We start from the raw sequence: 15,690 nt of genomic DNA, 5'->3' as shown, positions 1-15,690 counted from the left end.
GGAGAGTGCCGCAAATTGTCTCTGTCACAACTATTTAACTGTCACTGTAGTGCAAATGTAGTTACAGACAACATGTAAGTGTGGCAGTGTTGCAGTAAAACTTTATGGACACAGAAGTTTGAATTTGATATAATTTTCAGGTGTCCTTAAATGTTCTTTTGAATTTTTCAACCACTGAAAAATTTAAAAACCAATCTTTTCAGGATGTACAAAAGCAGGCAGTGGACTGGATTTGACCTATGGGCGTAGTGTGCCAATCCATGCCCTAAGCTAATGCCCATTACATGGTGCCCAGCCGCTAACAGAATGTATGTGCCCAGGAACCAATGGGCGGAAGTGGTAGTGGACCTGGTGCTACCCTTCCAGTTACCTACCTGGGAATTTGTATTTTCTGTTCCTGAAACTTAGGCTCTATCTAGATTGGGGGGAAGACCTTTATCAGGGTCACATTAAGAATCCCATTAAATTTAAAGCTATGGCTGTGAGCTGGCCTCATTTTGCCAAGAGATAAGAAAACACATCATAAATGTGTTGTGGACAATGTCTCCTTTTGCCCAATGTTGTGTTCTTCACTTCCTTAGAAGTGTATCATCACTCAGAACACTCTCCAGTTAAACTTCTCCATGCAACCTTCCAGCTCAGAGTCTGTTTCCAAAAAGCTAATATAAGACAGGGTCTGACCCACAGAATACCCCAGCCTGCCATCCTGTTGTAGCATTTAGGCACCCAACATTACCCAGTTATGAACTTCCCACAATATTCTAAGCAAACAGTATTGAGACCCAGTGTTAAAGCAAATGTGTCTCTTGGGCCAGGGCCTCTCTCCAGACAAGGTAAATTCAGGGCTTCTGTTGTGACTCTAAGTCTTGGTTACCGAGGGTGGGACAGGATTGGGCTGGGGACCACCAGGAAGGAGAGAGAAAGAGTCTTTTGTGGGCAAGCGCTCTGCCCAGAGCCCCGGAGCAAGGATCCGAGCTGTGGCAGTACAGGATCTCGGACTCATTCTCAAAATGCACCTGCCAGGAACTCCTAGCGGTGGCAGTAGGCATTCAGTTGACAGCGAGACTCATTGGTGGGAGACTGAGGTTCAGGGCTTCCACTGATTGCAGCCTGGAGAAATCATATTCTGTCTCATTGTCTTCATTCCTGCTCCCCACCTTTCTCCCTGGGACCCCAAGGTCCCACATTTGCCCTCTCTCATCTCCCTCCCAGGCGTCTCCCTTCTCTGTCCCCTGCCTTTCCAGTGCCACCCTTCTCCCCAGTACCAAGGTGCGGCAGCCTCCGCACCTCAGACCTGGGGACTTGCAGTACCAGCCCATGCCCAGTCCCACCCTTACTGGGGCAGGGGACAGGGGACAGGGGACAGGGGAGGGAATGACAGGACTTGTCTCTAGGAAAGGAGAGAAGGCTTGCAGGCCATGAGGGCTTTCGGTCTCTGCGGAGAAGTGGCCATGGGTAGATAGTCCGTTTTTCCATCTATTCATTATTCATTTGATGAACAAAAATTTTCACCTACTAATGTCTTGGTACTGTGTAGCCTTTGGGGACACAAACTTTAAAAATGCTCAGGCTGTGCCCTCCAGGAACCAGTGAGGGAAGGGGCCAGGCAGCAAACAGGTGACTACCATAGTATCTGATGGGGCCCACCATGGAGATCTGCGGAGGGGGCTTGGGATGTCTCAGGGTGCAGAGCCACTTAGCCCTGTGGGGCTGCCAGGAGGAAGGTGGGGCAGCTGTGCCAGGGTCTGCACATGAGGGTCATTTATCTGGGGGTGGAGGTGGAGCTGCTACAGAAGAAATGCCTGAGGGAGGGCCCAGTGGGAGGAGCCATCTTAGCACAGCTCACTCCCAGGAGACCCGCTCATCCTCCTCCCCCCACTGCAGGCCGTGGGGACCCTCTCCAGACCTGCTTTCTTCTCTCCTTTCCACCCCTCCCTGCAGGGGTCTACTGAGGCCCTCTGGGGGACTGTGGTGGAGGAGGGGAGAATGGTGGAGGTGGTGTGGAGGAAGGGAAGAGGCCCTGAATGCTGGTGCTTCTGCACCCGGAGGTCGCCCAGTGGTCCTGAGGTGCTTGTGTCTTGCTCCCTGTGCTGTGTCCCTTAGCCCAGCCTCCAGGAGGCTCCCCCAGCACGCTCCCCACCAGGTGGCTCACCCAGCACACCCCCAAACCCCCCTTGGATGGTGTCACCCCTCTTGCTCCTCAGCCCCTGTGGTGGCTCTTCCCTGCCCCTGGCTGGAGTCTGAGCTGGTCCTGGTGGCTCTGCAGGCGCCAGCACCCTGCTGCCCCCAGGCTCATCACATCTGAGAGTGCCCAGCCCTGGGCCTCTTCCGTGTCTGGGTCTCCCTCCTTCCTGGGCTCCAGCCCCTTGTTCCACTGGGCTCGGATCTTTCCCGTGGAGTGCAGGGACCTCTATCCCTCCACTCCCACCCCAAACACACTTGGATCTATTACATAATGGCATGATGATTTCTGCATTGGAACCAAGATGGATGGAGGTATTTAAATCAACTTTTACTGAACATAATTTACATACATATAACATGTATCCATTTTAGGTGTTCATTTTATCTATTTTTTGACAAGTTTATATACATGTGTGACTGCAGTGATAATCACAATATAGAACATTGCCTCACCCACATAGTCCCCACCCAGTCCCGTCCTGAAGTCTGGGTGCCATGCACGTCCCCATCCCTGGCAGTGGCCTGGCTGCAGCCCATGCCTGACCCACACAGCCTGCCCTCTTGGGACTCTGGCCTCTTTTGCTTGGCTAATGTTTTAAGATCCTGCATGGAGGTTTCTTAGAAGATATTTTTCCAGGAACAGTGAGAACCGAGAGCACTGGGGAAGCGTGGAGATGCCGGAGGCCGCGTGCAGCGGGTTAGAGCCACGTCTCAGGTGGAGTGGAGCTGGGACCAGTGCTGGCCCCGTGACTGGTCAGCTGTGAGCCATGCCTGGGCTCTGCGCCTCAGTTTCCTCAGCTGTGGAGGGGGCCGATTCCCCGCATTGCTGTTGCCACGGACAGAGGAGTGTGGCGGCGAGGGGCGTGACGCTGCGGCCGGGCTGACGGAGCACCGCATTGCTGGGCGTCTCTGGGCCTGGCCAACACCTTTATCTCCAAACAGATGCTTCCTGCCCCTTGCCTGTGCCACGTGTTGCACCCCACTGCTTCCCCCATCCTCCACCTTACTCCTGTCTCTCCCCTCAAAGCCTCAAATGTCCTCCTCCCCTTCCCCACGTCCCCCATCGCCCACACAGGCCTCTCTCACACCCACCCTACCCTTGACTACAAATGCACTCGTCAGTGACCCGTGGGCTGTGGCCTCACAATGTTAGATGGCCAGGATCAGGCAGAGGGGGCTCCACGTGTGCAGTGGCCACCCTCATCCACCTGACTGTGGCCTCAAGGCCCTGAGGGGGCAGGAGAGTGCTTGAGCACATCTGAGCCTGAGCTAGGGCCCAGCTGGTCCTGGGCCTCATGGGGCCTCATGGCCTGCGTGTGTGCTGCTCTCTCAGGGCCCATACATAGGCCAGGCACGAGGGGTCTAGCCATGGGGAGGGAGCTTCTCTTGTCCCCCCATTCCACTATCCTCATCAAAGTTGATGGTTGTTAATTTTCATGTATATCTTCCAGGCCCCACCCCCTTTTAAGGTAATGCCTTTATAACACATGTATAAATAAGCACATGTATAAATAAGTGCTTATATTGGGATTATCTTAGTTTTCATCTTGATGTTTCACTTACTAAATATGGTACACTCTTCTATGTCTGTACATAGAGAGCAAGCTTATTCTAATCATTATTTGGTATACCATTGTTTAAATGAACTGAATACCATTTAATATAAGCTGGGTTTTAATGAGTATCATTTTACACCTTTGTGCCAATGGGTCCATATTTGGGGTGTTCTTTGTAGCTACAAATCTGACCATTCTGGTGAGAAAGAAAGACAGGTCTTCTAGGTTTTCCCTAGAATGGATTCACCACGGGGAGCCATCCTGCCACCTGCATCATAGGTGGCCTTGTGATGTCATCAGCCCCTCCCTCCTCCACTCTTCCTGTTGGAGCAGTGTGCTTGGAAGAGTGCAGACCTGAGGGTGATGGAACCAACTTGCCCCTAACCATGGGTAATTTCGTAGAGTGCAGACCTGTGGGGATTGGACCATTTGTCCCAGGTCAGGGGATTGAATGCTTTGTAAGAGGCAGTCAGATTCACTTAAGCTTTCTGAGGGGCGAAGTAAGTTTCCCAAAGTTACGAGAGGATCCTGCTCACGTCCTAAGTCCCAGATGAAACCAGAAAGCCGAGTCTGTGGCTGACTTGGCACCTAGTGGTCGGGAGGGCACCTTACTTTTCCCCATATTCTCCCCCGAACTCTGATCACAGAAGGACAGCAAACCATTTTAAATTATTATCAAATGATAATGATGAAATCACATTGAAAGAAGGGAGCTTGAAGGAGAAAAAGCAAGGAGAGGGGTGCGCCTCCACCCCCAACCGCTGCGCCCGCACCACACCCCTGCCCTCCCTGCAGCCCGCGCGTAGACAGGCCAGGCCCTGCGGAGCTGGGGAACGCCTTGACTTGTGGCATCTCTGGCCTTTTGGTCCAGTGGAGTGGCTTGAAGGCCTGTGACGATGCAACTTATTGTCAAAGAGAGACTCCAGGGAGTGAAAGGGGCCCTTGTCCTCATCACACCAGGACAACAGGCACAACCTCAGTATGTCCCAGGCACACTGGGGTGGAACAAACAGGGACCGACCCCCCTTGGTGGTCTTTTTCCCCATTTACTTCCAAGGCAGAGGCTGTGCGTCTGGCTGGGACATGGAGTGTGGGCCGTGGCAAGGAGGGAGGCAGAGCAGTGGGGACCCAGACCACGGGGCTGGGAGCTGCAAGTGGGGCCTGTGTTTGGAGGATGCAAGGGCCAAGGTGTGGGATGGCGAGGTCTAAAACGTGGTGTCAGTGCGTGTGAGTGTGTGTGTTGTGCTGATGTGTGTGTGAAGTGAAGTCCAAGCTGTTAATAACGTGTGTGAGCTGGAGGAGTCTTTTACTACTTTGGCGAGCCAAGGGCACACAGTAGATGGTGGGTTTGACCTGAAGTCAGAGTTGAGAAGGCAGGGCCAGCCAAGGATGCCACTTCTCTAGCAGGTGGGAGGGGGCTGGAGAGAAGGGTCATGGGTCCTAGATAGGTAGTCGGGCCCAGGTGGACCCTGTAGGTCTTTCACAGTGTAGGTCCAAATCACAGTGTTCTTGCTCTAGACTGGCCAATAGGTCCATAGAAAATAGGGTGAGGCAGCTACAGCAGGTGTAGCCCCATTTTGCAGATGGGAACATTGAGACTGAGAGGTCAAGGTGAGGTGTTTGTGTCCATTAACCTGAGGGTGGCAGGGGTGAGACGCCTACCAGGTCTCCTGGGTCCAGCTGTTTCCCGACTTTACAGGAAGGGGCCGTCATCGATAGAGGATCAGAGTCCCTTCCTGGCACAACCCGAGTGTCCTCAGTATCCCAAGTGTTCTCTGTTTTCTCTTGCAAGCCCCCAAAGAGAAAACCATCACGACAGAAAAGTCTGCGGTTGTCATCCAGGCGTGGTGGCGGGGCACGCTGGTGCGCCGCACGCTGCTGCACGCGGCCCTCAGAGCCTGGATCATTCAGAGCTGGTGGAGGCGGATGCTGGCCAAGCTGCTCAACAAGCGGCGGCGCGCGGCGCTGGAGTCCTACGCGCGCCAGGAGTGGGCCGCTGTCCGGCTGCAGTCCTGGCTCCGCATGTGGCACACCCGCCAGCGTTACTGCCGCTTGCTCAACGCCGTCCGCATCATCCAGGTCTACTGGCGCTGGCACAGTTGCCATTCCCGTGGCTTTATTCAGGGCCATTATGAACTCAAAGAAAACCATCTTGATATTCAACTCGAAATCTCTCTGGGCTCACAGGCTTGTAAGGTGCAACAATGCATACCTCTTCCAATAAAAGAATGACCAGGTCTGCTATATCCCTGTTCCCAGCTCTTCTTGTCAGAAATGTTATCAGGAGGTCATCGTTTGAGCTAATGATGGCACATACTGGGCATGCCACGAGTCAGCTCTGAGGAACCAGCAGGGTTGTCCAGCGTCCCTCGCGCGGTGGATTCCGAGAGCCCCACTCCTGGATGGGTAGCAGGGGCCGCCATGGGGCGAGGGCTGGGCTTGGCCCCAGACTGACCCACTCTAGGGAAACTATGTAAATGGCGCCCCCTGCAGTTGTGCGACACACAGGACTGTGTCATCCTTTTTTGCTTTGCAAATTTTTAAGTGTGATAAAACACATATAACAACATTTACCATTTTGATCATTTTTAAGTGTACAGTTTGGTGGCATTATGTACAGACACACTGTTGTGTAACCATCATCAACCTCAATCTCCAGAACTTTTTTTGCCTTGCAAAACTGAAACTTTGCATGCATTAAATAATAACTCCCCTTTACCCCTTCCTCTCAGTCCCTGGCAATCACCATTCCATTTTCTGTCTCTCTGAATTGGACTTGTTCTAAGCACCTCATAAGAGTGGAATCATACAATGTTTGTCTTTTTGGCTTATTTCCCTTAGCGTAATGTCTTCGAGCTTCATCCATACTGTAGCATGTGCCACATTTTCCTTTTTAAGGTTGAATAATAGTCTATTGTATGCATATACTGTTTTATTCATTGATCTGTCAGATGGACACTTGGAGTGCTGTCACCTTTTGGCTACTTGAATAATGCAGTTATGAATACAGATGTATGAATATCTCTTGAAGACTCTGCTTTCCATTTTGGGGGGTATATATTTTGGGGGGTATATATCCAGAAGAAAAAATTAAAAATTTTTAAATTTTTTAGTTTTTTTTAAGAGAAGGGGTCTTGCCTTCTCGCCCAAGCTGGAGTGCTGTGGCTATCCACAGGGCAATCCCGTTACTGAGCAGCACGGGAGTTTTGATCTGCTTCATTTCCAACCTGGGCCAGTTCACCCCTCCTTGGGCAATGTGGTGGCCCCTGCTCTTGGGAGGTAACCACACTGATGCGAACCCTTGATCAGCATAGTGCACCAATGCCCAGAACTCCTGGACTTAAGCAATCCTCCTGCTTTAGCCTCCTGAGTAGCTGGGATTACAGGTGCGCACCATCACACCTGGCTATTTTTAATTTTTTGAGGAGCTCTCACACTGTTATCCATAACAGCCGTACCATTTTACATTTCCCCCAGCAGTGTGCAAGGTTTCCAATTTCTCCACATCCTACCAATACTTGTTATTTCTACTTTTTTTTTTTTTTTTTTTGAGACAGAGTCTCACTTTGTTGTCCAGGCTAGAGTGAGTGCCGTGGCGTCAGCCTGGCTCACAGCAACCTCAATCTCCGGGGCTCAGCGATCCTACTGCCTCAGCCTCCCGAGTAGCTGGGACTACAAGCATGTACCACCATGCCCGGCTAATTTTTTTTGTATATATATTTTTAGTTGGTCAATTAATTTATTTCTATTTTTGGTAGAGACGGGGTCTCACTCAGGCTGGTTTCGAACTCCTGACCTTGAGCAATCCGCCCGCCTCGGCCTCCCAAAGTGCTAGGATTACAGGCGTGAGCCACCGCGCCCGGCCTATTTCTACTTTTTTGACAGCAGTCCTCCTAATAGGCATGAGGTTGTATCTCATTGTGTTTTTGATGTGCACTTCCCTAATGATTAGGGATAAGGTGTATCTTTTTATATTCTTGTTACCAATTTAAATCTTCTTTGGAGAAATATCTATTCAAATTCTTTGCCCATTTTTGATTTTTTTTGTCCTGTTGTGTTGTAGGTGTTTATATAGTCCAGATTTTAATACCTTATCAGATACATGATTTACAAAATTTTTCTTCTATTCTGTGGATTGCCTTTCATTCTGTTTTCGTTTTTTGATGCACAGAAGTTTTTTTTTTGTTTGTTTGTTTTGAGACAGAGACTCACTCTGTTGCTCAGGCTAGAGTGCTGTGGTGTCGGCCTAGCTCACAGCAAACTCAAACTCCTGGGTTCAAGGGATCCTTCTGCCTCAGCCTCCCGAGTAGCTGGGACTACAGGCATGTGCCACCATGCCCGGATAATTTTTTCTATTTTTGGTAGAGATGGGGTCTTGGTTTTGCTCAGGCTGGTCTGGAACTCCTGAGCTCAAATCATCTGCCCACCTCGGCCTCCTAGAGTGCTAGGATTACAGGTGTGAGCCACTGCGCCCAGCTGATGCACAGAAGTTTTTAATTTTGATATAATCCAATTTATCTTTTTATTTCTTTGTTACCTGTGCATTTGGTATCATAGCTAAGAAATCATTGCCAAATTCAATGTTATGAAGCTTTCCCTTATGTTTTCTTCTAAGAGTCTTATGATTTCATATCTTATGTTTAGGTCTTTGATCCATTTTGAATTACTTATCCATTTTGAATTTCCTTATTGAATAGACTGGGCACCCTTGCTGAAAATCATTTGACCATGTACATGAAGGCTTATTTCTATGCTCTATTCTATTCCACTGGTCTATAGGTCTGTCTTTAAGCCAGTGCCACACTATTTTGATTGCTGTAGCTTTGTAATAAGTTTTGAAATTAGAACATGTGAAATCTCCAGCTTTGTTATTCTTTGTCAAGATTATTTTGTCCATTTGGGGTCCCTTTAGATTTCCTGTGAATTTTGTAATGAATTTTTCTATTTCTGTAAAGAATGCCATTAGGATTTTGGAAAATTGAATCTGTGGATCCCTTTTGGTAGCATTGACATCTTAACAATAATAAAGTCTTTATTATTATCATATTTTTACAAAAGACTTGCTGAGTTGAAACAATATAAAGTCTTATAAATACATGTACACAGCAAGTCTTAACATTTGTTTGTGTCTTCTTTAATTACTTTCAGCAACATTTTGTAGTTTTTAAAACATAAGTATTTAACCTCCTTGAGTAAGTTTATTCCTAAGTATTTTATTCTTCTCAGTGGTATTGTAAATGGAATTGTTTTTTTATTTTCTTTTCTGGATTGTTTATTGTTAGTGTACAGAAATGCAACTTATTTTTGTGTGTTGATTTTGTATCCTGCTAGTTTGCTGAATTCACTTATTAGTTCTCAGTTTTTTGCGTGTGAAATATTTAGGAATTTCTACATGTGAAATCATATTATGTGTGAACAGAGATAACTATACATCTTCTTTTCCAATTTGGATGCTTGCTTTTTATTTCCTTTTCTTGTCCAATTGCTCTGGCTAAAACTTCCAACACTGTGCTGAATAGAAGTGGTGAAAGTAGGCATCCTTCTTTGCTTTGTTCCTGATATTAGAGGAAAAGTTTTCAACTTTTCACTGCAGGATATATTAGCTGTGGGCTTTTCATATATGGCCTTTGTTATGTTGAGGTAATTTCCTTCTATTCCTATTTTTGGGTACTTTTTTCTTTTTTATTATGAGAGGATATTGAATTCTGTCAATTTTTTTTTCTGTGTCAATTGAGATAGTCATGTGGTTTTCTCTCCCTTCATTCTGGTAATGTGGTACATCAGTGGTCCCCAACCTTTTTGGCATCAGGGATTGGTTTCATGGAAGACAATTTTTCCATGGATGGAGGGTGGGGGATGGTTTCGGGGTGATTCAAGCACATTACATTTATTGTGTAGTCAAATCTCTCTGCTAAATATCTGTATTTGCAGCTGCTCCGCAGCGCTAGCACCACCACCTCAGATCATCAGGCATCAGATTCTCATAAGGAGCAGGTAACCTAGCTCCCTCGCGTGTGCAGTTGGCAGTGGGGCCCATGCCCCTGTGAGAATCTAATGCCCCCACCGATCTGACAGGAGACGGGGCTTGCGCGGTGATGCTCACCTCCTGCTGTGCAGCCCGGTGCCTAACAGGCCACAACTAGCACTGGTCCGTGGCCCAGAGGTTGGGGACTACAGTTTTACATTGATTGGTTTTTTTTTTTTTTTTTTTTTTTTTTTTTTTTTTTTTGAGACAGAGTCTCACTTTGTTGTCCAGGCTAGAGTGAGTGCCGTGGCGTCAGCCTAGCTCACAGCAACCTCAAACTCCTGGGCTCAAGCGATCCTCCTGCCTCAGCCTCCCGAGTTGCTGGGACTACAGGCATGCGCCACCATGCCCGGCTAATTTTTTATATATATATCAGTTGGCCAATTAATTTCTTTCTATTTATAGTAGAGACGGGGTCTCGCTCTTGCTCAGGCTGGTTTTGAACTCCTGACCTTGAGCAATCCGCCCGCCTCGGCCTCCCAAGAGCTAGGATTACAGGCGTGAGCCACAGCGCCCGGCCAGATTGGTTTTTGTATTATGAATCTTCCTTGCATTCCAGGAATAAATCCCACCTGTTCACAGTATATATTTCATTTAATGTGCTGTTGAATTGTTTGTATTTTATTGAGGATTTTTACATCAAGAATATTGTTCTGCAGTTTTCTGTTCCTGAACCATCTTTGTCTGTCTTTAGTATCAGGGCAATTCAGGCCTTAGAAAATAAATTGGAAATGTTCCCCAATGTTCTTCATCGGGGATGTTCTTCAATTTTTTGGAAGAATTTGAGACAAATTAGTTATTTCTTTAAATGTTTGGTAGAACTCACCAGGGCAGCCATCAGAACCAGGGCCTTTCTTCGTTGAGAGATTTTTGATTACTGATTTGATCTACTTACTAGTTATGGGTCTATTCAGATTTTCTATTTCTTCATGATTTAGTCTTGGTAGGTTTTGTGTTTCTAGAAATTTTTTCACTTCATCTAGGTTATCTGATTTGTTAGCTTGTGTACTGATTATCAACTTGTCTGAGTTCAGTGAGGCAGAGCATACTCATACGCAATGTGTTACATGCAGCAGTTTTATTCCTTACAGATAAGCATCAAGGGACGACAGAAGACTAGGACTCATCATGAGACAGTCCCTCAAGGCTCAGGAAAGCTGCCCAAGGTGGATGGAGTCATGTCTGCATGAGTCCCACTTGTATGGCAGCTGAGGGATCCAAAATAGCAGCATGCCCTAGGTTTTTTAGTCTGGGGAAACAGGAATTGCTGGGCCAAAGCGTTGAAGACATCTTGTTTGAGGGACAGAGTGGACTGGAACAGAGCCTGAGCTGTTCCAGCCAGTCTCTCCCTATCTCAGGATGTCACATTCCCAGCATAATCGAGAGTTACTCTTGAGAACTACAAGTGAGAAAGGTGGAGAACTGGGCTGGTCCAAAGCCAACTGGAGGACAGACCTGCAGTCCACTCGCTGATCCAGATAGCCTCCTTACTGTAGTTAGTCTATTTCATACGCCCACCAATCTCCCTGAATTTGGAGGTGGAAGTTTGTCTCATCAGACTGATATAACACCTTGGCTGACACAATCTCTGTGCAACATTGAGGAGCCATAGCCAGAATGCACTTTGCCAGCTCCAGGAGGATCACTAGTACAAGCAGGGTGATCAGGCCTGTCTGGAGCAGTAACCCAGCCCAGGATCCCAGGGATCCAAGTAAGAGGTTGCTCAAGAGGTCGAAGAAGAATCCTTCATGTGACTCCACTATCTGAAGCCAGTGGGTTTGCTTCCAGATCTTCTCTATCTGTGTTTCAACAATACCTGAGTTGTTTACCCAGGTACAGCAGGAGGTGTTGACAATTGCACACACTCTTCTTTTTTTTTTTTTTTTTTTTTTTTTTTTTATATATAAGGAGACAAGCAGGAATGCACACACTCTTCTTAGTTGGGTTAAAGGAAAGTCTAGAGCAATCTTGTTCTTTAAAGCAATCTTCATGAAGGATTGAGGAATGGCTGCTGAGCTGCCAAGGCAGTGTCTGTGGAGGAGGCAGCGTCTGCCATAGTCAATTTTTTTTTCCTGTCATTTCTTATCATTTTTTTCATGAGCACTGACTCCTGTGGAATGGTATCAAAGATCTCATAAAGGACATAAACTCAATCAGTCACATGTCCTGGTGGGTCCCTAGGAAGCTTTAGGCTACTGGCCCAATGGTGTAACCCATTCCTAGGGGCAGCCCCAGCATGCCCAATGTGCAGAATCCCACCTTCTGCCATCTTTCCCAGGCCATTGTGCATCCTGTATTTAGGTCACTCCACAGTCATCCACAGAGAAAGATGTACCCTTGAGTGCACACAGCACACTCCCCTTGCTTTATTGTTCAGTGGCTTGTTCATGGGTATGGAGGCATTGGCGTTCATCAGGCAAGTCCCATTTTTGGCATAGTTGCATGGGCTCAATTTCCCCTGTGCTATATTGTTCATGAAGCCCCTACACAGAGGGCTAGTTCAGCCCTTGCTGCTGGGACACTTCTTGTCTATGTAATCAAAGGAGCTTGGTACCTCAAAGTATTAGCCCACCAAGGGTTGTGGCTGTGACATTTTGCCACAGAATCTGTTAAAATAGGGCATCTTTGGCTCTCATGTGGTGAGTGCCAGATCCTTACTTGGTAAGCCAGGGCTTGGGTTCTGTTGGTGCACACTGTGGCCTAGGAATGCTGGGGCAGTTTACCACTGACAGGATGAGAGGCTCGCTGTGGTCTGTAATGGAATGAGGTCTGGGGTGGCAGGTCCAACATTTCATCAGGTTACCCCAGGTGGCCACAGCTTGGGAGAGCCTGAAGCAGGCGTTGTACTTCCAGACCTCTGCTTGCATGTCCTTGTGGGCAAAGCAGATTGGCAGATTAGTGCTCCCAGCCTCCTGCTTCTGAAGTCTCTGGTGTTCCACACCGATGGAGTAGGGCTTGGGCTGAGTTGATGTAGCGGCCAAGTCTGTCTGTTCCAGTCCCAAGGCTATTATCTCTGTGGGCACCCACTGCCCTTGTTGCTTGACCCAGACTTTTGGCCTCGGTCATCCAGTCCAGGAGAGGAGGTCATGTCCTGAACAAACTTGATATGTCTCATAATGTCACCCACTTGACTGGAAGGACCAGATGTTCCTGGCAGTACTACAGTGACCCTAACACCCTGGTATTCCTTGGTTCTATCCCACCTCTGTGGGATCCCACAGAGGAGAGGCACCTGGATGAGAGTTAATGCACCCTTTCTGGGGTAGTATGGTGGCCCGAACCACAAACCACCCCAGGACATGGTCTCTAAAGGGAAAAAGGAAAAAAATATCTGAAAGCACTGATATTGGGATTTTGCAGGCACAAAAGAATGGCTGGAGACCCTGAGAGCGGGATTTGCAAGCACAGCCTGATCCAGCGGCTGTCCAGGTCACCCCACCCCACCAAGGGCAGTGCCACCTCGGCACGCTCTGCAGCACGGTGCTGCCCTCACACTGGAGTGTGGTGTTTGGTGTCCATGCTGTCCTAGTCAGACAGGGCACCACCCCCTTAGCAGGCTGTCTTCATGTCCTTTCTTCAGTTGCTTTGCGAGTGGGCTGTTTCATCATTCAATGGCTCTGTTGGCCTGTGGATGACAGGGTGCATGGAAAGTACATGTGTCTCATGAGAGTGTGCCCATTGTCATGTTGCTTGGTCATTGAAGGATATTTCTTGGTCAGAGTGAAGTCCCATGGGGTAGCCGAAAACAAGACATAAATGTCTCTCAAGGGCAGCCATGGTAGTCCCACTATCTACACGGGTGACATATATTTGTCCCTCTAGGCAGCAAGCTGTTGTCATAGTCCTTGCCCCCATACAGGGGCTCATTTAATGGCCTGTCACTCAGTTGCCATTCTCCTGACCAGGTGGCTAGGCTGTTGGCAACAGCCTGTTTGTCAGTAAAAATGTAGCAAGATATGGAGGTGGGGTGGCTGGCATGGCTATCACCCTGCATGTGGTTTGGCCCATTGGATGGAATGTTCATGTTCAGTCCCAGTCAAAAGATTGCCATCCATGGTGGCTGCAGCCCAAGGTACGTCGTCTCCTTTTAGTGTTGCAGAGCTGTCAGTAAGCCATGCCATACCATCAGCAGGTGTGTCTCTGAGTCTTGGGCTTCAGGTAGCCACAGGAGGAGTCAAAGCATCCCCATGGGTTGCTTGCTCCCTTCTGGTAAGCTAGGCATTTGTTCACGGAGCCTACAGGTCCTTGTGTTTCTGGCTGGGCCTGAACTTGAATGTATCATTTATATTTGTCAACCTAAAGGAAGACACTAAGGCAAAATTAATAAAAGTGAAGAGTTTATTTGAGCCAAGATGAAGACAGCTACCTGGAAGACTCAGACCCAAATAACCTCAGATAGAAGCTTCAATCGGCCTTTGTTACAAGCAGGTTTTTATTAGTAAATACGAAAAGGGGGACAAAGTGGGCTGATTCCAAGTTGTTTACCAGATGTCCTCATTGGTTTACCAAAATAACATTGATTTGTGTTTGGCTACACATTGTTGAGCTATAGGGTATGAGTTATGGTGTCTGGCATGTGACATTGTTAGGTTAATTTATAGCTACCTGTGGCAATAATCCACGAAGTCTGGAGTCCACATAGCAAGTAGCTTTGAGGGACAATTACTTGGCTCAAGGCGGGAAGTGGGAGGTGGGATGTGGGATGTGATGGCTGCCTCATTCCCATGCCTCTCTGGGCTTGATAATTTAGAGGAGGCTCACATTCATCAGACAGAAAATTTTTTCTTTCTCACATTTAATAATTGAGCTCTGTCGAGCCTGTCTTATTTTATTAGTGGGGTTTATAAGCAAACCCCACTAGAAAGAACATCAAGACAGTCTGCTGGGGGGGACCCTTTCCGACTAGGACAGCATGGACACCAAACACCGCACTCCAGTGCGAGGGCAGCACCGTGCTGCAGAGCGTGCCGAGGAGCACTGCACTTGCTGGGGTGGGGTGACCTGGACAGCCGCTGGATCAGGCTGTGCTTGCAAATCCCGCTCTCAAGGTCTCCAGCCATTCTTTAGTGCCTGCAAAATCCCAATCTCTTTCCCAAATGAGAGTGGGCAGGGCAGGTTGCAGTGTCCCTTGTGGCACTCCAGCTGTAAGAAGCCTGGTCCCCATCAGTGCCCAGTAGCAAGCAAGGAGTTGAGATTTGTCTGGCAGCTGCCTCACACAACTTACATGCCAAAATCTGAGAAGCTGGTGCACCCCAGTGGCAGCTTTCTGTAGCCACAGACTGCAATCGGCATACGTGGACATTGGGGACACCTGCAATTCCAACAGGCTAGCAGGCTGTGAAAGTTGCAGAGGCAGAGCCTTATTGAATGGTTTCCAAGTCCTACTGTTACAAAGGGCCCCATTTAAAGTTGGCAGCTTTACTGGTCACCTTGTCTAAGGGGGCCAAAAAGCCAGCCAGTTGAGGTACATGCTATCTCCAGTACCCAAAGAGGCCCTAACAGCTATTGGGCCTCCTTTTTATTAGTGGGTCACCAGGGCCAACAATTTTTGCTTGACTGTATCTGGAAATTTCTTTGGTTTCCCACCCAAGGGGCCTCGACATTCAGCCTGCAATAGTCCATTGCTAGTCTCTGTGTTCTGGAGGCCTTTTTGACCAGCCAAACTGGGCTGTTACATTGTGACAAGGTAGGTTGTGACATTTTTCGAACTCCTGACCTCAAGCAATCCACCCACCTCGGCCTCTGGTTGTGACATTTTTATCTGTCCTGAATTAACAAAGTCATGTCCTTTTCCCATTTAATATGCAGTGCTGGCTTTTTTGAACAACCCAGTAGGACTTAGGCAGCTTAGGTGACAGGCAGGAGTGGATATGTTCCACGCTATGGCTCAAATTCTTAGGTGCCAATGGACATGCACCCTCGGGG

General features: G+C 48.2%; 1 protein-coding gene across 1 annotated transcript; it reads left to right on the top strand.

Moving 5' to 3' along the window:
- The first annotated feature begins 4,022 nt into the window (after positions 1-4,022).
- IQCF5 (IQ motif containing F5) lies at positions 4,023-5,984 on the top strand. The gene is made up of 2 exons (XM_012771660.3): positions 4,023-4,130; positions 5,533-5,984. The coding sequence occupies exons 1-2, from the start codon at positions 4,031-4,033 to the stop codon at positions 5,970-5,972; spliced, it is 540 nt and encodes a 179-aa protein (XP_012627114.1). The 5' UTR covers positions 4,023-4,030; the 3' UTR covers positions 5,973-5,984.
- The last annotated feature ends 9,706 nt before the right edge of the window (positions 5,985-15,690 follow it).

This window comes from Microcebus murinus, chromosome 1, assembly GCF_040939455.1.
Source record: "Microcebus murinus isolate Inina chromosome 1, M.murinus_Inina_mat1.0, whole genome shotgun sequence".
NCBI classification, from domain to species: Eukaryota; Metazoa; Chordata; class Mammalia; order Primates; family Cheirogaleidae; genus Microcebus; species Microcebus murinus.
The sequence above is the reverse complement of the archived record's forward strand: the minus strand, read 5'-3'. Positions and strand labels throughout refer to the sequence as shown.